This window comes from Chamaea fasciata, unplaced genomic scaffold (genome assembly GCF_029207755.1).
Source record: "Chamaea fasciata isolate MVZ Bird 193981 ecotype frontalis unplaced genomic scaffold, bChaFas1.0.hap1 SCAF_14, whole genome shotgun sequence".
NCBI lineage: Eukaryota > Metazoa > Chordata > Aves > Passeriformes > Sylviidae > Chamaea > Chamaea fasciata.
Window position 1 is genome coordinate 18,549,143 of NW_027094099.1, and position 24,096 is coordinate 18,573,238.

Below are 24,096 nucleotides of genomic sequence, written 5' to 3' on the forward strand. Positions count from 1 at the left end.
GTGTAGAAATTCAGTACTTTTTACTGGTGGTTCCTCTTCATTCCACCAAAGGGAAAAGCTGTTGTGTAAGGAAAGCCAAGACTCAAATTAGGATGAAGCAGAGCCTCAAGCAGAGAGCAGGATCAGGAAAAGGAAGGTCTCATTCCCTGTGACCCAAGGGATGGGGAAATGTGGCAGCCCTGGCCTTGTAACAGCCTCAGACAAGAATTTCAGGTTTGACTTCTGAAATTTAATAGCTTCCATTTTATATGAAAAAATACACAAGTAATGGATAAGCAGTTTAAAAAAAAAAATCCAGCACCCCTGTTAAAAGACTTGTTAAAAAACCCCCAAACAACACACCTTTAATAGCAACTTAACCCATCAACATCCCAGTTAATTCAGTTTAACATAAATTATAAACTATATTCAAAGTAGGTCCAAAAACTCATAAACATTTCCTAGAAAACGTTTTGGGAGGTGGAAACGATGGCTCAAGTGCAGCTGAAGAGCTTTGTTCTGTTTCCTGGTGTACAGAGCTGCTCCTCTGCAGCTTCCAGGGGAGAGTTCTGTCCTTCAGTGACACCATGGGAAAGAATTCCCTGAAGCTTCTGGAGTGCCAAAAGCCACATTTCGGTATAATGACAGTACTTAAAGCAGGCGGGTGTTTTGGTCAAGAAAGGCATTCACAGTGTGGGGAAGTTACTGCTCTTCCCTGGCGCGTTCCAATTCATCCTCTCCATCTTCTGTGGGAGCATCCCTGGCTGCAGGAACCCGAGTGTCTTCAGTAAGGCCAGTGGGATCCTGAGCAACTGGGCTGTCAAACTCCTCTTCTGAGAAACTACTGGGGAGCTCTGCTGAGAGAAAAAAGAAAATCCATGAGCAGACACTGCCGCTGCGTTTCACTGATGTCTCCATCACCACACTCCCAGTCTGTGGCAAGGGCGGCACAGAGAAGAGAGGCCGAGCTGCATTTCTCCCGAGACAAAGCTGTCACAGCTTGGTACAACCACCAGGGAGTTTAACTACAGGAAAACTTAAAGTGTGGGAGTTGCACATTCCAGCAGTTCCTAGGAGAGCCGTGAGGCAGCAGCCCTGCCCTGCCCTGCCCTCAGTGGAACGGGTCCTTACCCGGGTGCTGGGCGTGGCCGGGGCCCTGCAGCCGCGCCTGCCGCCGCTCCAGGGCCAGCTCCCGGTTCCGCCTCATGCGCTCCTGCTGCTCGTCCGTCAGCGCCGCGCCCGGCTGGGAGCTCGGCGCTGCACTGCCACACTGGGAACGGCCATCTGCCTCCGGCCCAGGGCTCTCCCCTTCTCCTTCTGCTTAAAAACGAGGGGTGAAGAGGGGGAAACCAACACTTCAAACCCACAGAAATCCATTTCATATCGAACATTCTGAAAGCATTTCTATCTTCTGCATTTTGTATCGACAGCTGAAGCTCATTCCATAACTTTAATGGGAATTTTTCTGCCTAGGCCCACATCCCCAATATTCAAAGGACACGACAAGTGCTCAGAGCTCACACACACAATAATCAATGGCTGAGTGCAGAGGCACAGCTCTGTGCACTGAGCTGGCAACAGCAGCTGTGCTTGAAGGGGCAAAAGGGACAGGAAATGCAGGCAATCCTTAGGGCAGGTAGTTTTCCTCCCAACTCTAATTAAAACACTGTCCTTTAGAAAGTTGCAGGAGTCACTACAGGAATTTCAGCCTTTCAAGGCTAGGCTGTGTGGCACTAATTGAAGGAACAGGATGGGTTTTAAAGTCCCTTCCCACCCAAACCATCCCAGGATTCTGTGAATCAGAAGTTTGGACACACAGAGTACTCAGTTCTGAATCCAGTGTGCTCTGGTACAGAGATATTTACTCATCTGCCAGCACTGAAAGGTGCGAAGTGGAGGCAGTTCAGTCAAACTCCATCCACCCAGAGAGCCCAAAGCCTCTGCAGCACTCTCAGCCTGTGAACAGGAACGTGAGCTGACAGAAAGGTTGGGTTGTTAATACAACAGCCCAGCCTGGGTTTTTATTTCCCACTTGTGAGATGCCCACTCCAGTTTCCCCTGAAGGCTGTGGCAGTGCCCTCACAGAGCTCAGCAGCAGGATTAAAGGCAGGTTTGAGGTGTGTGGAACCATCGCACAGAACAATCTGATCTCTCTGCAGACGCTGTCGGCAGGCACCACGGCTGTTGCTGTCCGTGGCTGCTTGTGGCTGCAGTGCAGTTGTCACAGTGCAGCAGCAGTGAGGCAGCCACGTGTCCCCAGCTGCCCCAAGGGCACCCCAGAGCTCGGAGCTGGGACCACCCATCAGCTCACCCTCCACAGCACCACTCCCTGCCTGGGCTGGAGGCCGAAGCTCATGTGGACACAAACGGGACAATGGGGATGATGCTCTCAAGACTGACAGTCAAAATACAAAACCCTGCTCAGGCCCTTAGGGATGACAGTGAAATTCCCTCCTTTCTGCTGCTAAAGCTTCTTTCAAACTACCATGTGAACTCTACTTCCTTTTTAATTAAAAACTGTTTATGTCTAATTTCTGTCTGATTGGAAGAGACTCTTGATTCATGCTCAGTAAGTGCTGGCAGCAGGAATGCTCCCAGAGCTGTGCCAGCACTGACAGACACAGGAGAGCCCCCAGCACCAGCAGCACTTGGCCTGGGAAGAGCATCACTCCCTGCAACTATTCCAAGTGTCATCAGGATGAGTCTGTGATTTCTCCTTTAACAGGACCCAAGAGCTCTCCAGACTCATGGGGGGTGTGCAACACAAACCTCTGTGCTCAGTAACTGCAGTTCTAAGGGGCTTTTTGGAACAACATTTCTAACAATGCTGGTTAAGACCCATTTCCCATTTCCTTTCAGCAGCCCATGCACTTTGTTTTTACATACATGTGCAAGTACCAGTTCAGTTTTGTCGTAACACTCACAGACCTCTCAACAATTTCTTCCACACTAGAAAAGCCCACCATGATCATTCACTCCTGGTCAGCAGGAAGAGAAGTAAATGATCTCTAGCACTGAAGTACTGTACGAACAGCACAGAGAGCATACCTTCGTTATTTCTGAAGTCTTCATGTAAAATAGGAAGATCAAGTCTAATCCTCTTGAGGCAGGTCTGCCGGTGGGAGATTAAAACATTGGTGTTTCATCGGCAGCAAGTTTTTACGTTCAATTTTGGGAGGATGGGAAAACCACAGCAATTTCATTTGAACAATTCATACCTGAACTTCCTTTTTGCTCCCCAAAGACTCCACTCTGTCAATAAAATCCTCAAACTGCAGTTTTGGGAACAGTCTGTGAGCCCAGTGCTCCATGTGCTGTATCAGTGTCTTCAGGTCCTCTGCCTAGAGCAGAAAAGAAAAACCCAACTGCCAAAGCTGACCGAGCAGGGACAAAATCCACAGAACTTCCCAGCTAACTTCGCAACATGTCAAAAAGTAAAGTGAAACTCTTTCCCTATTTAGAAGCACCTGCTAGAGGTGTAAAGATTGCATTACTACACAGGGAGACTGCAGAGGGAAAGGAGACAGAATTCCTGAGAACACGGAGCACCAGCAGCTTGACAGTCTCTGGAAAATGCCAGCAATGCCAATGTGTGGGTGACCTTTCCTTCCCCCTCCCACAATCCATGTCAGTGTGATCCCAGGCTGTGAGAACAGCACTGATACAAGCTCAGGGGAGAATTTGCACATCCTGTGAAACATCTGCAGGTCCTGAAGTATTGTCCTTAAACCACCAGGGCTGAACCCAGGCTGAAATAAATCCACAGCTGGCACTGATCCTGATGTTTAGGATGCAGATATATCACAATGAGCTGATCCAGGAAAGGTTTTGGCACCTTTCAGCACTAGTGCTCAGCTCCTTTGTGCCTGCAGAGGGAATGAGAACATTTCTGCCATGGATGCTGTTTGTAAGGCACAGATGCACAGGTGCCCTGGCAAGAGATCCAACTCTATAATGATATGTAGAGGAAAATAAGTTTAAGTGCATCCAAAACAGTAAGAAAGCTTGTAGAGAAAGTCCTGCTTTCTCCTTCCACACTTTTTTTTAAACCTTGGGATTCAAAACCCTACTTGTATGGAAAACACAGGAGTCACAGATGTGATCTTCTACTTTTAGAGCTGTGGAAAAGAATTTTATGATCAAAAGATGGATTTTGTTAAAGCATTTTGTGTGTGTTTTAAAATTTGCAGCTCCAAACCCCACGAGGGTTTGCTCAGATACTGCTGGGAAGCTGGCTACTCAGAGAACTATCAATTCTCCCTGGATCAGAGGGGCAGCACTCTATCAAATCTACATCAACCTCCCAGGAAACAAAACCAAAGCTCACCAGGTCTTACCTCGTGCCCTTTACCCTTGAATTTCACATTGTCAAACAAGTGTCTCAGAGCTGGGAGTCCCCTTTCTGAAATTAACCTTGGAATAGGAATGGGGCAGTTATTTAAAACCTACACGTTTTTCCTTCAATTAACAAGTAAAAAAAAAAAAAAAAAAAGAAAAGGAAAAACACTCACATATCTTAAACCAGCCTAAAGCTTGGACTCTTTCTATTGATTATAAAGAACTCACACCAGTTTTAGAGATGCCTCAATGATTCTCCCACAGCCCTACACCAAACTCAGCACATAAAGAAATATTCTGTACAAAGTTACCTCTGGGCATCTAATCTAGGCCTTGGCCTTTTAACTGCTTTCCGTGTGGTCACAGCAGAATCCTTTGTCTGGGACTGCTGGTTCCCATCCGGATCTGGGGAAGAAAACAGCATCAATAAAGTATTCAAAGCAATTGCCATCACCCAGGATTGTATCATGTACATTTTAAGTTTCCATTTGTATTCACCTCCATTAGCCTGAGCCCATTCTGGATCGTCTCTTCCTGGAGAGGCAGGAGGTGGAAGAGGTGGGAATTTTTCATCTTCTGTGTTCTCATAATCAGGAAGATCAAACAAGTTGTTCTCTAAAGGATCTAGCATTGCCACAAAGAAGCCTTTATTCCCCTCCTGCAGAAAACACCAAAAGCGTTTAAAGAGAAGCAGCGAGGCTGTCACAGAAGCAGATAAACGCTAATTATATACAGTATTTACAGCTTTTTCAGGAAAAGATATGCCAACCAGATCATGGTACAAATCAAACAGCAGATACCACAAAGAGGATAACACAACTCAGCCTAGCTAAGCCGAATAAAATTATTCGGGTTTGTGCTGTTTCAACTCGTCAAAGTTACTTGGGAGTGGCAGAAATTAACCCAAACAAGTGGATTCCTGACCACAGCGCTTGTCCGTGGGGCCGCGTGCCACTCACATCCCTGGCCAAAGCCTTCGGGGGTGGAGTGGCAATTCCCCAAATGCACAGCTCACCCACTTCCAAAGGCGTCTGGAGGAGGAGGATTCCTCTTTCCCGGCTGCTCAAGGGACGCTAATGCCGGAGCGGGGCCGGGCTGAGGCGGTGCGGGCACAGGCTCGGTCTCCTCCAGCGGCCCCGGCCGGGCTGAGGCGGTGCGGGGACAGGCTCGGTCTCCTCCAGCGGCCCCGGCCGGGCTGAGGCGGTGCGGGCACAGGCTCGGTCTCCTCCAGCGGCCCCGGCCGGGCTGAGGCGGTGCGGGGACAGGCTCGGGCTCCTCCAGCGGCCCCGGCCGGGCTGAGGCGGTGCGGGGACAGGCTCGGGCTCCTCCAGCGGCCCCGGCCGGGCTGAGGCGGTGCGGGGACAGGCTCGGTCTCCTCCAGCGGCCCCGGCCGGGCTGAGGCGGTGCGGGGACAGGCTCGGGCTCCTCCAGCGGCCCCGGCCGGGCTGAGGCGGTGCGGGGACAGGCTCGGTCTCCTCCAGCGGCCCCGGCCGGGCTGAGGCGGTGTGGGGACAGGCTCGGGCTCCTCCAGCGGCCCCGGCCGGGCTGAGGCGGTGTGGGGACAGGCTCGGGCTCCTCCAGCGGCCCCGGCCGGGCTGAGGCGGTGCGGGGACAGGCTCGGTCTCCTCCAGCGGCCCCGGCCGGGCTGAGGCGGTGTGGGGACAGGCTCGGGCTCCTCCAGCGGCCCCGGCCGGGCTGAGGCGGTGTGGGAACAGGCTCGGGCTCCTCCAGCGGCTCGGCCCGTGAGGCAGCGCGGGCCGGGCCGAGGGGCCGGGGCCTCCCCCGCGCGCGCCGAGACCCGCGAGAGCCCCGAGTCTCGCGAGCTCCCGAAGGCGGCTCAGGGGTTTTGGCGCCAAAACGCGGAGGGCGGGCCGGGCCGCTGGGGCGATCCCAGGGCCGTGGAGTCCGGGAATGCTCAGGGTGGGAAGGGACGTTACACATAATCTCATTCTCATTCCACCCCCCCGCTGTCGTCAGGGACACCTTCCACTGTCCCAGCTTTCTCCAAGCCCCGTCCAACCTGCCTCTGGACACTTCCAGGGATGGAACAGCTGCTCTGGGTAACCTGTGCCAAGGCTGCACCACCGTCACAAGGAGGAATTTCACCCTAATATCTCATCTAAACCTGCTCCGTCAGTTTGAAGCCATTTCCCCTTGTCCTGTCTCTCCAGATCTTTGTAAACAGTCCCTCTCCATCCCTCCTGTAAGGTCCCTTCATGAACTGGAAGGCCACAGTTAAGTCACCCCAAAGCTTCTCCAGGCTGAACAATCCCAGTTCTTTCAGCCTTTCCCCACAGGAGAAGTGCTCCATCCCCCTGATCATCCTGGTGCCTCCTCTGGACTCACTCCCCTTCCTGTGCTGGGCCCCAAGGCTGAAGCTGCAGGTGGGGTCTCACCTGAGCAGGGCAGAGTGGCAGAATTCCCCCTCACCTGCTGCCCTCCCTGTGGGATCAGCGCAGGATACACTTGGCTTTCCGGGCTGCCAAAAAAGCAGAAATGGCCGGGGCATGTCCAATGTCTCACCCACCAGCAACTCCAGCCACCTGTAGTGTCACCTTGTCAGGGAAGAAGTGTTGGGGATTAGCGTTTAATTTGAAATATCCAATGTTGCAAAGCCCCACGGTAAGTCACCTCCAGGAATGGGATTTAAAACAGTGCCTGTTGAGCCCCCTGTCACTTCACACAATCACAGAATCCCCGAGGTTGGAAAAGACCTCCAGGATCATTGAGTCCAACCTGTGCCCGATGCCCACCCTGTCACCAGCCCTGAGCACCGAGTGCCACATCCAGGAATTCCTCGGACACCTCCAGGGATGGGCACTCCAAAGCTCCCTGGGCAGCCCTTTCCGATGCCTGGCCGCCCTTTCTGTGAGGAAATTCCTGCTGGTGTCCAACCTGAGCCTCCCCTGGTGCAGCTTTACACCATGTCCTCCTCCTGTCCCTGTTCCCTGGGAGAAGGGCCCGATCCCCGGACATTCCCCCTGAGCCTCCTTTTCTCCAGGCTGAGCCCCTTTCCCAGCTCTCTCAGCCTCTCCTGGGGCTCCAGCCCCTTCCCAGCTCCATTCCCTGCCCTGGACACGCTCCATGTCCTTCCTGAACTGAGAGGTTGGACACAGCACTCGAGTAGCTCCACCCCAGTGCCCAGCACAGGGGCAAAATCGTTGCCCTGCTCCTGTGACTGCTCTATTCCCAATGCAGCTCAGGGATTCCCAATCCAGGTCATGGATTCCCAGTCCAGCTCAGGGATTCCCAATGCAGCTCAGGGATTCCCAATCCAGGTCATGGATTCCCAGTCCAGCTCAGGGATTCCCAATGCAGCTCAGGGATTCCCAATCCAGCTCATGGATTCCCAATGCAGCTCAGGGATTCCCACCCCCCCGTCTCACAGGAAAGGACCAGGACAGTGAGCGATCCCGAGCTCTTCTCCAGACAGAACCTCCTGGGAATTTACAAATGAACAGTTTGCAGTTGTCCAGGCTGGCATAAATCTGCCGAGCCCTCAGAGGTTTGGCAGCTGTGCACGTAAAATGCCATGTAAGGATTTGGGTTGCAGGGACAACAGGAGAGGCTCCAGGCTCCCGTCTCCAATGCACTTGGAGCTGTAAATTGTTCTCATATTTTTACAGCTCAGTCCATAGAAGTGTATCTGACTTATAGTCTTTGTTTAAACAAAACTATATAAATTAACGTAAAATATTAATCCATTAAAGGAATTGGTTTTCCCTTCTTTCTCTATAAATTCAAATTTGACATACAGTGTTTCTGGTAATTTAATGTAGTCCTTCTAGTAGGACAAAATCAATTGCAGTTACTTTCTGGTTAAAATTATTTTAACAGTTAATGTTTAAAATGGATATTCCCAACTGCTGGAGCATCTTTTATAGTCAAGAATATATTAAATATAGGGAGGACACACAAATGGATTTTTTAGCACTGAATCAATTTATCCTCTTTTTCGATATGGCCAATTTCTTCAATCGATTGAGGCAGTTGAAGTATGAAAATTAATACAGAGATTTAATAATAATCGTAGATCAAGTGCTGCTAATTTCCAGCACAAAATGCTGTAATTGTCATATAAAATTACTGAAAAATCCAATACCTACATGATGAGCTCTTTGCATTGAAAATAATAGTCACTCTTTGTACTGAAAAATCCTTACAAACCAAAAAAGAAAGCAGAAGATCACTTACAATCTCTGCAGAGGACACAGAGTTATAAACCCCACCATATTTATGCAGCTTTGATTAATCAATATTTTTGAAGAGTGTTTAATTAGAAACTGGACTTGATGACCTAGGTGGTTCTTTCCAGTGCTATGTTCCTAATTAAATAAAAAGCAAATGCTGGCAGGCATTGATTATTGGTTTTTCTTCAGGAAATGAATAACCAGCCACATGCTGCTAAAATAATAAGTCAAGAAAAAAAAAAAACCAAACAAAACCCCCCCCCAGGTTGCCTCTGTTCTAGAAAACACTTCTGGTTTCTAGTTTAGGTGAAGAAGAAATATTACTGCTTGTTTCTGTTTGATTACTGTAATTTCATTAGAAAAACGGCAGAAAATTAGCACCTTATTTTATATTTCAGTCTCATTTCCTGCTTTGTTACACGTAATATACGGCAAAGCAAATCTGTCAGATGGATAATTGCCTGCTTCCACGCTTGAAGGGGTTTGTTCCTAAGGGAGCAGAATTTGCTCAGCAAAAAAAAAAAAACAACCCTTCAAATATTATGTTGGCAAAGCTGTTCATGCCACAAACCCTCAGCACAACTGCTCCCATTGTAGCTGTATTAGTGGGAAGTCGTATCTTGAGAATTAAGCAAATTTCAGTTATTTGTGATTTGTACTTATTTACATTTATACCTTGCTGATCTCATCTAAATTTGATGTTATGCAGCCACCTTAAACGTTCATTTCTAAGCTTTTAGTGTATCACAAAGCATTAAAATTGTGCTGTGATCCACAGTGCTCTTTTAAGTCTTGAGGGAAATTAGGTGCAAGGCAAGTTGTGATCTCTGTCAGCTCCCTCCAAATAATTTTTGATCCCCTTGGTCAATTATATTCAAATTCGAAAGACTTCTTAAATTCCATTGCTTTGTGGGACTAATTATTTCCCTAACTTGCTTTGCTAACCACTGCATAGGTTAAGAAGCTTTAAATCTTGCAAATAGAAGTTTGTGTGCACATGTTTTGGCAGTAAAATATGCAGCTCTGTGCGGCAATCGAGTTTGAAAAGTTGGCTTAATTTAGATGCCATTGATCGATATAGTAATTGTGGTTTTCTTCTCATGCAAGAAATTAGGCAAAATTTCGGTTTCTATAAGGGGAAAAAAGTGGTAATAAAGACAAGCTTCTTTGTTCCACTTCTATTTACAGAGACAAATTATTTCTATTTTTCCAAGCAGTGGTGAAATCAATAAATCAGAAAGTTGCCCCCTCAGAAGCCTCACGCTGAAATTACAGCGCCTTCTATTTGTTCTTCATCTTTTCCTCTGTGATTCACCTCCAGAAACACCTGTTTGGAAAGCAAAATACAGTTCCTTCCATGGAGAATATTCAAATTTTCAAAACACGTGTTCTGCTTTAGCTGGGGAAATGCACTTAATTTTTAGTAACAAATGCCCTGACGTTAAACTTTTGTTTTACAGATGACAGTACAGAAATTATTTCTGCAGTGGCATCACTCCATATGCCTGTGAATTTATTTCTAGATACAGATATTTTCGGGTTTTGTGCTTTGGTCAAAGGGATTTTAAAGGAGATTGATGAAATCAGTAATTTCACAGTCCAGTGTTCTCAGTGCAAGGATAAAGTGCTCCAGAGGAGGGAGCTGTCCCTTAATATCTGGAATTGGATGGAGGGAATATATCTTTAATGGCAAAACTCTGAAAAAAAATTATTTTGTTTTACTTTAGAAATGGATAAGATGATAGGAACCGTTCAGCATTTTTGCATTATATATGGGGAACTTTGTTCATCATTGCAGTTTCTGTAAAAACATCAATGATTACTTCCATTACAATATAATTGTATTTTGCAAACCACAACAATTTGAATCATACAGAAGTCAGGCTGGTTCTTTATCCAAAGTATTCATAGTAGAAATTTTGTTCTGGAATTAACTCTGCACTTCCTTTTGTGTCTGAATCAACTCATTGGAGTATAAAACCTGTCCACTGCTGGAAAGATGTCATTCAGTCAGTGGTAAATTCACACGTCTTGTATATGAAAAAGACCATTAGGGGATCTCAGGAAAAAAATGGAGCTGTCAAAGAAACTGGTTTTTCACTCTTTTACCAGTACCAAGCCACCACCTCCACTTTAGTGCTGAGTTCCTCGGTGCTGCTTCACTTCTCGGCTCACGTGTGTCTGTGAGAGGTTTCGTTTATCACTTAAGCAAAATGATGAGTAACTGCAGAGTCTTTTCTGCTCCATGTGTTGTGTTTGTTGACAGATGGAGCACTGTGTGGTGCAGAAATGCACAGTAGCAACAGAAAGAATTTCTCAGCTGTGTCAGGAATCAGAAGAAATCTGCAAGCTCTTCTCACTTTATAACTCCTACAGGCCTTAAAATTGAGTTTTCAGCTGACTTCTGCTGGATTCAGACAATGAGGAATTAATCTTATAAAGCAACTCAAACTTTAGCAAAGTTCTTTACAGATCTCAGCAGTAGAGGCAGGACTGTAGTGTCACTGTGTCCACAGAAGTCAAATACACAGAACTCCTTTTGTCTCCTGAATCTCATCATATGATTAATGTACGTGTCACAGTTAACTGCACGCTCATGTCCAGATTGGCCTTGTTATCCAGTCAAGGCCATTGAGTGCTTTCATTTTCCATATCCAGCCCCTCAACCCCTCCAAGATCCACATCTAAACAACAGGATCTTTACATTTCAGTTCTTCCTCGTGGAGAGAGAACTGGTATGGAAGACCACATTCTACTGACCATAGCACGGATATATATTGCCCTCACAGCAATTTTGCTACCCGAGAAGAGCCCACTGGAGCACGGACACCCCGCTGTCCTGCCCGAGGGGTGACGTGCCCTGCTGGCCCGTGAGCCAGGCCTGGCTGGTGACAGCCCCACGTGTCCTGGCCTGACTGACCAGCTCTGTCCAGCCGAGCTGTCACAGGACACCATTGTCCGGCCTCTCTGCCGCTGCTTCTCCTCTGGGATCCCTCTGCTCCCGCTGCTTATTACACTGCAGTTTGCGGGTCCTTTAGTGTAAAGTGGCAGACTCTCAAAAAAAACCCCAGTCCTTTATCGATTTGTGGGAGCAAGTTGATGTTAAAGCAAGGTTCTGTTTATGTCATCACAGAATAGGCTGGGTTGGAAGGGACCTTAAATGCCATCCTATTCCGCCCCCTGCCATGGGCAGAGACGCCTTCCACTGCACCTTGGAACACCAGGCTGTTCCAAGCCAAGCCCGTTGAAATCCTCATTTCTGCCCTCCTTGTGCTAAGCATGGAGCGTGGCCCTCACCCTGTGTGAGGGAGCTGCAAAGCTCAGACATGGAGCAGACTTAAACTGCCCCAACGCTCCTTCCTCATTATCCCAGGGCGCTTCGAGCCCCGTCCAACCTGGCCTTGGACACTTCCAAGGGATGGGGCAGCCACGGCTTCTCTGTGCAGCCTGTGCCAGGGAAGGATTATTCCCGCTATCGCCCAGGGTTCGGTGAGGGCAGGAACTCTCTGAGGGCAGGAACTCTCTGAGGGCAGGAGCTCTGATGGGATCGCTCTGAGGGCAGGAGCTCTGATGGGATTGCTCTGAGGGCAGGATCTCTCTGAGGGCAGGAGCTCTGATGGGATCTCTCTGAGGGCAGGAACTCTCCGAGGGCAGGAACTCTCTGAGGGCAGGAGCTCTGATGGGATCGCTCTGAGGGCAGGATCTCTCTGAGGGCAGGAACTCTCTGAGGGCAGGAGCTCTGATGGGATCTCTCTGAGGGCAGGATCTCTCTGAGGGCAGGAACTCTCTGAGGGCAGGAGCTCTGAGGGCAGGAACTCTCTGAGGGCAGGAGCTCTGATGGGATCGCTCTGAGGGCAGGATCTCTCTGGGGGCAGGAGCTCTGATGGGATCGCTCTGAGGGCAGGATCTCTCTGAGGGCAGGAACTCTCTGAGGGCAGGAGCTCTGATGGGATCTCTCTGAGGGCAGGATCTCTCTGAGGGCAGGAACTCTCTGAGGGCAGGAGCTCTGAGGGCAGGAACTCTCTGAGGGCAGGAGCTCTGATGGGATCGCTCTGAGGGCAGGATCTCTCTGAGGGCAGGAGCTCTGATGGGATCTCTCTGAGGCCAGGAACTCTCTGAGGGCAGGAGCTCTGAGGGCAGCGCTTCCCCGCGGCCTCGCTCCCCGCCGTGCGCGTGCGCGCGCTCCCCGCGCAGGCGCGCGGCGGGTGCGGGCGGCGCGCGCCGGCGCGGTCCCGGCCGGGCACATCCCGATCCCGGGCAGTGCCCGCCGGAGCTCGGAGCGCTCGGAGCGGGCTCCGGGAGCCGCACGGCCGCCTGCCCTCTGCCCGCGGGGGCACCGCCGCACAGGGGAGCTCCCCCCTCCCGAGTTTGCCGCGCCGCAGGAAGTCTCTCGGACCTGTCCGAAGTGGGGCCGCGGCCGCTCCGTCCGCTCCCCTGCGCGCCGTGTGCGGGCGAAGATGCCGAAGAAGAAGCCCGGGCCGATCCAGCTGAACCCCGCTCCGGATGGATCCGCCGTGAACGGGACCAGCTCTGCAGAGTGAGTGCAGCCGGGGGTGCGGGCCGGGCCGGGCCGGGCCGGGCGCTGTCCGCGGGGTGCGGGGCTCCCGGAGCCCGTCCCGCCCCGCAGCCCCGGCCCGGCTGCCGCCGGCACCGCGGGCGGGGAGTCCCGGGCTGCCCCCGGCTGGGGGATACTCGGAGTCTCCTCCGCTGAGTGAGGGGATGCTGCCTGCCGTGATAAACAAACTTCTGTCATGTGCGCGACGGAAAAAAAAAAAACGGTGGAAAAAATACGGGGAAACTTGTATAACTCCTTTCTCACAGTCCGTAATGGTGTCTGCTGGGTTCTTAGCTTATATAATTATCTAGTAATGCCAAATTACACGTTTCCTATGGCACATTTCATAAACGTGCGTGTGGGAGAATTTACACTGGAACCCGCAGATTTGTAGAAAAGGTGTTTGGTTTTGTTTTGCTTTGCCTCGTCCTTGGCTTTAACCCAAACAATCGGTAGTTGGAGCAAATCTGTTTCTCGCTAATTGGCGTGTTGTGCTGGCTACGGCAGGGAGCGTGTGTGGAGGGAGATACGGCTTCGGAGCTCCTCTGTGTGCAGCACAAACATGACACTGTAAATGTGGGAAGGGCTGAGCTAATCACGGGGACGCTTCTGGGGGGAAAAATACTGAATATTGGATGGTTGCGTGGCGCTGATGAAGCTTCTGTTGCACGTTTCTCACGGATGTGGGTGGGCAGGCACAGCACCAGCACCTCGAAGTGATGAAATGTTACAGAAGGTTTTCATTTGAGGTTCACGGGTCAGTGTTCACACCTTGATTTTTCAGACAATGGTGTCGGGCTAGCCCTTCAGTGAGCCTTGAAACAAAGGTGTGTCTCGGAGGAGCAGATTCCTGCCCCTGTATGGTCAGGTCGGTGCTCTCGGGGAGATGTAAACTGAGCTGAGATGCGCTGCTGTACCACGGTGACACAGAGGATGTGAGGCAGGCTTGCAGTGACATGTGCAAGTCTTGGGCTTTAAAGAGCTCTGTATTCATCAGTGCCACGTTTTCACACAGGCTCAGATCTCGTTTCACCACCCAAACATCTTAAAAAAAAAAATCAAACAACCAAAACCAAATCGACCGCAAAAGAAGTGCAACCCCGAAACCAAGCAAATACCTCCCGAAAAATAAAAAATTCAACATCTAGCAGCTCCAGCTGTGACATTTCTAGCAAACTCTTTTGATGATCAACTGAGCGATGAGCTGTTTAAAAACGGTTCTTTGGCAGGAGTTACTGATTGTATCTAAGCATTATGATCTGAATATTACAGAGCTTTTGTTCTGGATTGACAGGGGGAAAATACTCTCTTTTTATATTTGCTTGGGTAGCACTTTCCAGTCGATTTTCTCAAGGCAGTTTGGAATATGTTGATTTAGTCTTCAGGGATCCCTTTGCATTTCAGGCTTGTTCTACAGAACAAATCTGATGCACCAATCACTTGCTGCTTGTAGTACCTGATGTAAATCACCTCGCTCCCAATATACTCAATATCGTATCTCTTCCTTCAAGAAGCGTCATTAATTTTAAATTGCTTTTACGTGTATGGTGCTCATTTACTTGTTGGAAGCCTTTGGAGACTCCTGGGAGTGCTGAGTCTTTTCTGCACTGATGAACAACTGCCTTCCTTCATTTTCTGCTCCGTGTGGTGATTTGGCTGGGGTCTGTGTGTGTGTGTGTGTGTCCCAGACTTCTGATCTGTGTCACACACAGGACCTTACACCCAGCTTAGAGGTGCCCAGTATTTTTAAAAGAAGTAGCTTAGCGGAAATAAATTCAGCAACCAGTTGTCCTATATACTGCCAGGATTAATTAATCATGGAAATATCCCCTCATCCTGCTAATTTTAAGCCCTCATTGTGAAAGATTTCAAATAGCAAAGAACAGTTGCATCAGAACCGAGTTGAAAACAGTTTTGTTTCTCATTTCCTTAATCCGTAATGTTGTTTATTTTCCTCCCCTCTTAGCTCTGGGGTTTTTTTTTTCCCCCTCTTTGGTCACTGCCTGAATTCCTCAGTCAGGTGTTTGCGAGGCTGTTGTGCGTTCCCAGGCGCTCCAAGTATGCCGTGCATCCCTGCCCTGCCGTATTCCCACTTCCGAAAGCCCCGAGCCTGCTCTCCTGGAATTCGCCCTCTGTGAGGCTCCAGTTACTCTTTCCATACCCAAATCCCCCCCTGCTCCTCAGGGCCGGCACAGCGCGGAAGGAGCTCCGATGACTTGGCAAAGGCAAGAAGAAAGGAAGATTCCGAGCGAGGCGCTGAAATTCCTGCCTGTGAGTGCGTGGAGGACCCGAACATCCAGCAGGAAGGAAGTTATTTAAGGCCCAGGGTGATTTTGGCGCAAACCCAAACGGATGTGCACGGGCCGTGGGGAGCTGCGGGCTGGAATCCCGAGACTTTCTCGCTGTCAGAAGAGGGGGGAAGGTTCTGTAACTCATTAATGCTTTTAGGGATGAGCGCTGCTGTCACCACGGCTTCCTGGCAGAAAGGAAGGGGAAAGGGAGGAGATGAAAGAAGGGGCTGGATGATTCAGGATGTCCTGCTTTGCGTTTGTGCCCTGTCCTCTGTGTCTTCATCCTTATTTGGTGATGGGAGCTCATAGACTGGAGCAAGGGAAAGCTCACAGCTCGTGGTGAAGGGCTTTGAGACTGTGCAGAAGGCCTGAAACTATTTGCTCTTTTTTCCTTTCTTTTTTTGCTCTTTTATCCCTTTTTTTTTTCATAAAGAGCAGTTACCACACTTACAATTTAAATACATACATCCCGAATATTTAAATGAAACTTTCACAATGTTTCTCTCTGACAGCAGATTTTGTCACTTGTGGCAATTACTTAATCCTGTAGGAATGATTTTTTTTTCTCCAGGGCCTTCCCAATCCCTGGCTGTGCCCAGTGGGACAACAGAGACAACTTCATGCAAGGTTTTCCTGTGGCCTGAGCTTCACTTCTGGTTTTGACACTTCCCGTGGAGCTGTGGTTGCACGGCGAGGGCTGAACCTCCCTGAGCTCTGAGCTGCCTCAGCTCCTCAGGCTCAAACCAAGATGACACTGGCCAGCTGTAGATTTAATTTCATTCTTTGGAGCTGCACAGATGTAACTGTGCAAAGCTTCTGCAGAGAAGGGAAAAAAAAAAAAACCTAAAAAACAACCCCAAACCCAATCGAGCAAACCTGTATGAAAATTAATTGAAGGAAAACTGTTCTGGCTGAATGTTCTGGGGTGGTTTAGTGTCTTAATAGGCAAAAGAAGCAAGAACAAATCTCCAGTTTGTGGAGTTATGTTCCTTTCAAACTTCTGACTCCCTGTTTCTTAGAATATCTGGCAGTTTTTACCCAATTTTTGTTTCTCTGAAGCCAACCCAGCCCCAGAACATGAAGTAGAAAAAAAGCCGGTTTTGAGATAATGGCACGTTCCATATTAGAACAAGTTTTTTGCTCACATGAAAAGAAACGTGCTTCACGAAGTTCTTTAATTGCATCTTTAAAATAAAAAAAAAAAAGAGAGAAGGGTCAAACTAACTGCTCTCAAACCTCATTTTTTACCTTATCTCAGTAAATCCAAACAATTTTCCCAGCTCTGGTGTTAAAAAATAAACCTTCCAAAACTGCCTGGGATTTGATTGAATACAAAAATGAAAACAATTCTTTTTAAAAGTTGGGTGTCACTGGCTTTTATGTATTTTATGAGCTTTGACACGATGGGATTGAAGTGTATTTTCTTTTTCTTTTCAAAATATAACTGTGCTATGTGTTTTAGCAACAACTGGTGCCTCCTAAATCAAGCCCGAGCTGTGACCTCTGCAAATCTCAGATGTGAAATATCAGCTACAATAGGAGGTTTGTGTTTAATTAGATAAAAATGAGAGTAAAAAAAAGAGGAGACAACAGAATTTGCATCTTCTCCGATGTGCTGAAAAGAAATGGGCCCTTGAGAGGCATTTAAGATGCTGTCCTTGGGTCTTTACCACCTTAGGAACTGTATTTCTTTTTAAAAAAGAAAGAAAACCCAAAGCAAACCGTGAGTAGAACCAAGTAATCCGGCACAACGTGGTTTTTCAGGGTTTTTCTTTGTAAAGCCTTAATTACAATAAATCTGTGCCGTGGAACTGCTCAAGCCGGGGAGTAATTCTGTAAAAATGGGAGACTGCAAATTCCAGTCATAGTTTGAGTATTAATTAATCAGCCTTTTCTTGTTGCTGCTGTTTGTTCTGGTGAAATTGCATTTAAGGAAGTCCCTGAATGGTTGGTGCAACTCCCTGCAAAGAAAAGTTTGGGGATTGTGCAGAACTGGTTTGCACTTCAGTCTCTATTCCAATTTGCAAAGTAAATAATTGCTTACTTATTGTGCTTGCTGCAGTTTTCATGTTTGGCAGCATCTTTCTTAAGAGAGCTTCAGTTTGTGTTTTTGAGGAGTAGAAGGGCAGGCTGTGTCCCATCAGAGGGGTGGGGCTTTGGGTTTGGGGTTTTTGGGCTTTCATTTGAATTGAGTTAAATTTTGGGTTTGTGGGCTCTTTCCCAGTGGATCCCCTTCCAAGAGGATTTCTCCTCCATTTTAAAATCAGTTTTCTTGGGATGTGAGATTAGATAAAAGGAAGATTTTCACAGAGTTGATCACTTTAATGCTTGCAGGGTCATTTCTGCCTTGCTTTGGGGGGGGGGATTTTTTTATTTGGGTTTTTTTTTCCCTTTTGGAATTCCTTGGACTTCAGGGGAGCTTTTTTTTTTGCCTGTGTGCAGTGTTCTGGAAGATGAGACCCTGGAATTTTATGACTGATTTGCTTGGATTGCAGTTGCATTCAATAAACATGTAGAATTACTGCAAGCTTGTAAATATTAAAAAAAAAAAAAAGAGAGAAACTTTTTTTTAATCCCCTACTAATGAAGGATTAATCAAGCTTTCAAGTACACGTGATATGAGAGAGTGCATTTTAAATTAGAATATACTCATGCACAGCTTTCTCTTTTTAATGTGCTTGAGCCTGGCATAGCCCTTCACTGAATTAAAAATACCATTTTAATGTTACTTAAGTACACTAATAGAACATGTGATCTGCTGTAATAAAATAATGAAAAGTCAGAGCCTGCAGCACCTCACAGACTTGTGCTGAAAAAAAAATTACCACTAGCACAGAAATGAATGCAAGGGGCACGTTGACCTGTGGAGCTCTTGCTGGCTGTAGGCAGCTTTTTGTTGACAATCACGGATGTAGGAAGGATTTAAAGACATTTTATACTGTCTTGTTATGTTCTGCCAGTCAGATTTTAGAATGATGATGGTCATGGAGGAATGCTTGAGTTTGTATGATGTGTCTTTTTTTTTTTTCCCCAAAAAAGCTTGAATTGGTTTAGGAGAGTTAAAAACTGGGTGTCAAAATAAACGTTTCTGAGGAAATGTGAGGAGGATGAGTGGTGAGGGAAGTGCAGCTGTGCTCGTGGATCCAGCTGCTTTTCTTGTCTGCAGACGGTCACAGAGGTGTGATTTCACAACAGAGCTTGTGCAAGATCCTTCTGCAGAAGCCTCTCCTCTCCTGGCTCTGCTGCTCTGAGAGCTCAGAGCACACCAGAGGAGTTCTCAGAGTCCACCAGCACTGGGGCACCCACAGCTCAGCCAGGGAAATAATCCCACTGAAAATGTGGAATAATTTTAGTTAATTTGCCCGTGGGTCACTTAGGAACGAGCGGCTTGGGGCAGGATGGAGTGTCAGAGCACAGGGAGCCTGAGAGATGCTGGAATTCAGAAATGACAGCAATTCCTGAGCAGCACATCTTCTAATTGAGTAGTCTCGGGTCTCTGTTTCAAGAGGAACAAATCACCTGTGAGACCTTCCAGTAGCCAAAAAAAAGGGATTGAGAGGGTCTGGCTATAAACCCAGCATGTAGCTGAATTATTTCTTGGTAAAACAACAGTGCTGCTGTTGTTTACCTGGAAAAAAGGGTTGGGTTAGCACTAATTTAAAAAAAGAAAAACCCAAACATGAAAATTCTGGGGAATTGACGTGAGGCAGGAAACACACCAGGCAGTTTTTAGAGTGGATTTTGATTACGTGTTTCACTGTATACAGGAGAAACATTCTGAAATGAGCTGAGGAAGGAATTTTCTATGAGGCCCGATAAACCTTTCCATCTCACCTTTAGGTAGTTTGTTCCCTTTCCATTACTAAGTTCTAAATTTGCCAGTAAAAAAGCTCCTCCCCCTTTTTGCCTGCGTTACATTTTTTTTCCAGCTGCATTTCTTCTCCCACCATTGCCCTGGGGGTTGACTGGGCTGTGGAAAGTGTGCAAGTTCCACTGCCCAAACACAGGAATGTCTCTTGGGGGGAAGAAATGCGAGCTGGCAAAACTGAATTTTTGGGGAATGGTATTCCTTCTTCCAAAGACTTCTTAATTTTTAATAATAAAAAAATTTATTTTTTTTTTTAGTGGATTTCTTTTTCTAATCACTTGTTCTGCTAGAAATTAGTAATGAGATGATTCCTGCTTTGCTACATGCTCAGGATTACTCAGACAAAGTCGTGGTCACACTTTGGAACAGAAGTGCAAGGGAACAACTGGGAAAGGCTCATGCGGAGCTCAGCATCTCTTGGCAAACATCTGTGGTGGAGCTTTTGTCATCCTGAGTCCTGTGTGAGCAGGTGGGAAGGGAGATTCCAGCAGAATTTCTCCCTGCTGACAGCTCAGGATGGGATTTCCACCTGGATCCAGCCTCACCCAGCATCACGTGGAATCTGTAACACGGGCAGATTATTTAACTTTGCACCCTGGGCCCCAGCGTGGAGATATTCCAACAGTGTGGGATTCTTTGGATGAACAAGAATCTTCTTAAAAACCTCCTTGTGGGTTTTCATCGCAAACCCTTGAAACATCCTGGCAACTCTTCTCCCTTTCTTGCAGGGTTTTTGTACAACTCAGCATTGTTCTGTGCTTTTCCAGAAGTTTTTTTTTTGTTTTTTTTTTTTTTTCAGTGTGGTGGGAAGATGAGTCAGCAGGTTGCAGAACACATTCTTTTTGGGGAGAAAAAAAAATGTTCCCTTTGGATACAGATATGTGAATATTTCTCCATGTTTTGGTACAGTCGATTCATATATTAAGTAAAAGTTATTAATTTCTTTTGCTAAATGGTTGACAGAGGTTCAGTGTTATGCAATCCATCCATTTGAAAATCCAGGCAAACCTTCTGGCTTTCTCAGAATCCCAGTGATGGGTTTTTTTTTTTTGTCTGTTTTCAGACAGTTTCTGGCAGTTTCTTCTCCTGGTCCCTGCTGTGGTCACTGTGGCTCTGGATGGAGTTTTTGTCCTGCTGTGGAGTCTCAGTTCTAACCCTGGCCTTGTAAACTGATCCTGTAACTTCGTCTTTTTTATGATTGTGGTGTCCCTCAAAGGCTGTGGAGCTCCCACATGGGAGGGTTGGCAAGATACTGTAACTATTGCATCTGTTCATCCTTTGGTTTTGTCAAGATATTGAACTCCTGCCTCAAGAGACATAAAACAGTGGAAGTGCAGGCCTTGGGTAAATACGTGTGTCAGCTGATGATCAGAATTTATAATTCTGTGTATCCTCTGTGTTGTGCTTGAAGTATCCGATCAAGAAGTTCATTTTTCTGTCCCTAAGGAAGTTTTGATTGCCCTGTGGCTCCTTTATCATGATCATGTGTTGGCTGGGAAAAACCCGTGGGGTGCAGACATGAAAGGGAGATGGGGAGCTTGGATTTCTTGGATTTCTGGTGCTCAAGGTTTGGCTGTGGAATTTCTTGACTCGAGATGGCAAAGTTGATTTAGGGCAAATTTTGAATGCAGGGGTACAGTAAGTCCCGAGGAAAACCCAGAAAAAAAACCACCCCCAAACTCCCTCTGTGTGGCATTGTTCAGGCACAGAGCTCAACATGCCAAAGGGGTGCCTGTGCTCCTGCTGCCACTCAGGATAAGGGGCTGGGACACCAAGGGAGGGCTGGGAACAGCTGGAAAACATCTGGTGGGAAGAGGCACAAATGTGGAATCTCTGTGCCACCACTGGCTGTTCTGTCTGTGAGCTCTGCCTTCAGCTCCCACGTGTTGTCTGCTGGGCTTTGGCTTAGGTGAGGAAAATGCAGTGTTTGATGGGATGGTGCTGAGGCTGAAGAGGGAGAGAAGGAGGCTTAAAGCAAAGATTCCCCCCAGCAGCTCAGCCGACAGGGAGTTGGGGATGTTCAGCTGTGCAGCTGGCTGGGGACTCAACAGGAGTTTTGAACTTGTGCCATCTGTTTTCTTCTTTAAAACTCATGCCTTTCAGCCTCAGAAAAATGAGAATTTACATGAAATTAGGGTAGCAGGATATTCTTTCGGACAGAGCAATGCTTTTCTGATAGTTTTGTTTTGCATGCTTTTTACTGAGAAATAGATTTTAATCAAAAGTCTGCCTCTTACTGGGTAGTTTTTTGGGGTTTTTTTCTGGCAGTATTAAACCTGAAGACAACAAAACAGACTCCTTTGCATTTATAGGGAATTTGGGGTTTTTTTCGAGTTGTTGCTCTGACTGCAAGTTTTATGAGGCTGCGCTGGAGTTAGCCCAGACAGACACCTGTGCTGTAAGCCGGGAGACTTCTGGAATTACATTTCTCTTCCATGTTATTCTGTGAAACTGCTCTTTGTTAAAAGGAGAAGTTTAATGAGGATTTGTCTTGTTGCCCAGGTTTGGCAGAGTCACACAACATAGTAGTCTGTCTTCTCAAAACCACAGAATGGCTTCATGTTCCTAACACTTAATTTCAGCTCCCTGATTGAGGTTGTTCATGGAAATTATGTAGTGAGCTGCCTACTTTCTTCTCCAAACTGACAGCTGTGTGGGCTTGGGGAAAGCATTAATGTCACTGTTCTGGAAAACAACCCCCGAGCTTTGTATCCTCATGCGACAGGGGATCTGAAAGTGAAAGTACTTCTTGATGCTTTCACTCATGCTAATTGTTCAGCTTGCAGCACTGATAGTAATGCCTTTGAACAGATATTTGACAAATTACTGGTAAAGACTCTCAGATGTTGTTTTTTTATTTTTTTTTTTCCCCTGCCACACTTTTTTCTTCTCTCTCTGAAGTCGACTTTAGAGTTGAGTAAGAGCTTTACTGTAGCCTTTAGGGTTGAGTGTGTGATTAACTTAGCACTAACATGAATTAGAAAAAAAAAAAAAAAGCTCCCAGGGATTTGGAGTACTAGTATTAATTAAGGACTTATTTTCTGCTTTTTGTTATGCCATTATGTGCTAGCAGACTAAAAGCAGCATTTCTCTTCCTGTTCCTGCTTCCAAGAGAAGGAGTGTGTTGTAAAGTGTTCATGCCTCTCCTCCAGGAGCGTTTTCCTCATTGCTGAGGTGGCTGTCCCCAAAACCACGAGCTGAGAATCTGCACTTGCCTTCTGTCCGTCTGTGTGTGCCGAGTGCTCTCGCTCTGCACAATCTGTGACTCCTCCCTGCCCAACCTGCTCCTAGGAAATCCAAATTTGCTCCTTGTCCCCTAAGCCACTGCTCAGTGCCCAGCTCTGTGTGATGTGCACGTGTTTAGTGCTTAGAAATCGTGGGAGGTTGGATGTTTAAAAAGAAAACCTGAACAAAATCGACAACCAGCTCATGAAGGAGCAGTGTGGTGGGCTCAGGAAGTGTCCTGGAGGTGGGATTGTGTTTGTGACACACCCTGTCTGTGCAGGGAGTTCTGGATGGGACCATGGGCATGTCTGGGAGGCAGAGAACAGGGTGTTCAGTGCAGCAGTGACTCGAGGTGTTGCTGGGCTTTATTTATGAGGGTTTCTTGTTTTTTTACCCAAACATCCACTTCTGACCTTTGGCAGAAGGTGAGGGGCTGGGGGGAAGTGAGAATTTAAGGATCCCACATGAGCTTGCCCAGGGTGAGGAGTCCCTGAGTCTGAAAGGCTCCACATTCCCAGCTGTGCTGCTCCTTGGAAAACCTTTCCCTCCTGCACAGTGTGGCAGCAGAAGGGCTGGATGTGGCTCTCCCAGGGTCTCACATGGACAGGGATGAAGATGAGGTTTCTCCACACCCATCAGGGGTCGTTGTTTGGGGAAGGTGGGCTGCGTTTGAGTTCTTCCTGCGTTCTTTTTGAACTTGGGGAGGTCACAGAAGTGCCACGTGGCCAGGGGCATGCTGCACTCTCAGAGCACTTCCTTGAGCGCAGAAAGGAAGAAACAATGTGAGTTAATAGGAAAGATCCTCCCTGATCGAATGTGGGTGGAGAGAATTCCTCCTCTAGGGCCCCTGGTACCTCACGCTGCCCTTGGAAGAGAGAAGGAAAGTCAGCTTTCCCAAAAACTTGCCCTGAGTGTGTATTTTTTTTTTTTTTTAAACTTCCCATTTAGTCAGGAGGAGAGAGATCTTGCAGTAATTGTGAAGACGCTGCACTGAGTGCAGAGGTGTCGTCTGCTGGCTGTGCAGGGTGTTTGTCCTTCTGCCAGCTGGGAAGGTGTTTCCTGGTGCTGTTCTGTGGGATCCCTCCGTTCCTTGAACAAACGGGGGAAGCAGCACTGACCTCCCCGTGGCTTCATCACCCTGTGAGGGCTGGATCCCATCCCTGGTGCAGTTTAGTGTGTGCTTGGCTTTCAGGCTGCTGGCAAGAAATGAAATGATAACCTATTGCTTCAGAGTAGTGCTTGGCACCGTGGGGCCCTGAGCTGAACTGATGATTTCCTGCTCTGATGGATCCCTGGCAAAGCCATGGTGCCTTGACAGTGAAAAACACAACTCCAAGACTGCAGCAGGTAATGGTGATGAATTTTAATGGGAATCTTTTGTCTCTGAATAAAAGTTTTATATAAGATTAAGGAACTACCAGTGCTCCTTCTGGAGGCAGGCAGTTGCACGGTGGCATGTTGCTGTTTTAGCTGCCAAAGTTCCTCAACATTTTCGTGGTGCCTGGTGATGAAGCGTCTAAAGTATTCCCCCGTCTGTATTCTGTGTGTGCTGGTTTCATTCCATTTGTGAAAATTCCTGTGTACTGATTGACTTTTCCACCTGTTTGTGCTTTGCAATTTGCTGTGATGCTTTTACCTGGGGAGGTGCAA

General features: G+C 47.6%; 2 protein-coding genes and 1 non-coding gene across 7 annotated transcripts in view; 1 reads left to right on the forward strand and 2 right to left on the reverse strand.

Annotated features, from left to right (window-relative positions):
* Nucleotides 1–207: 207 nt before the first annotated feature.
* TIPIN (TIMELESS interacting protein) lies at nt 208–6,085 on the reverse strand. 5 transcript variants are annotated; one of them, XM_066195930.1, is made up of 8 exons: nt 5,337–6,085; nt 4,816–4,975; nt 4,629–4,722; nt 4,317–4,392; nt 3,198–3,320; nt 3,028–3,091; nt 1,111–1,299; nt 208–836 (listed from the first exon to the last, which is right to left on the reverse strand). In XM_066195930.1, the coding sequence occupies exons 2-8, from the start codon at nt 4,946–4,948 to the stop codon at nt 682–684; spliced, it is 834 nt and encodes a 277-aa protein (XP_066052027.1). In that variant the 5' UTR covers nt 4,949–4,975; nt 5,337–6,085; the 3' UTR covers nt 208–681. The 5 variants fall into 5 exon arrangements, with proteins under 5 accessions (XP_066052027.1, XP_066052030.1, XP_066052028.1 ...); XM_066195933.1 differs by having other exon boundaries at nt 208–833; nt 1,111–1,296; nt 5,333–6,085; XM_066195931.1 differs by having other exon boundaries at nt 1,111–1,296; nt 5,333–6,085.
* On the reverse strand, nt 2,096–2,229 carry LOC136297116 (small Cajal body-specific RNA 14). The gene has a single exon (XR_010723100.1). It is a non-coding gene; the product is annotated as a small Cajal body-specific RNA 14 (non-coding RNA).
* A 6,657-nt stretch (nt 6,086–12,742) lies between the features above and the next one.
* Nucleotides 12,743–24,096, forward strand: part of MAP2K1 (mitogen-activated protein kinase kinase 1) — a 32,686-nt gene continuing 21,332 nt past the window's right edge. Inside the window, exon 1 of the mRNA XM_066196797.1 lies at nt 12,743–13,044. Coding sequence (XP_066052894.1) covers nt 12,965–13,044 — 80 coding nt within the window. The 5' untranslated portion in view covers nt 12,743–12,964. The remainder of the gene's footprint in view (nt 13,045–24,096) is intronic.

What these genes read in the sequence shown, in the direction of transcription:
- TIPIN (XM_066195930.1), bottom strand. Translation starts at nt 4,948, where the DNA reads ATGCTAGATCCTTTAGAGAACAACTTGTTTGATCTTCCTGATTATGAG. An exon ending in ATGGGCTCAGGCTAATGGAG is followed by an intron (nt 4,723 to 4,815) that starts GTGAATACAAAT and finishes TTTCTTCCCCAG; the next exon opens with ATCCGGATGGGAACCAGCAG. An exon ending in CGGCCACGCCCAGCACCCGG is followed by an intron (nt 837 to 1,110) that starts GTAAGGACCCGT and finishes TTTTTCTCTCAG; the next exon opens with CAGAGCTCCCCAGTAGTTTC.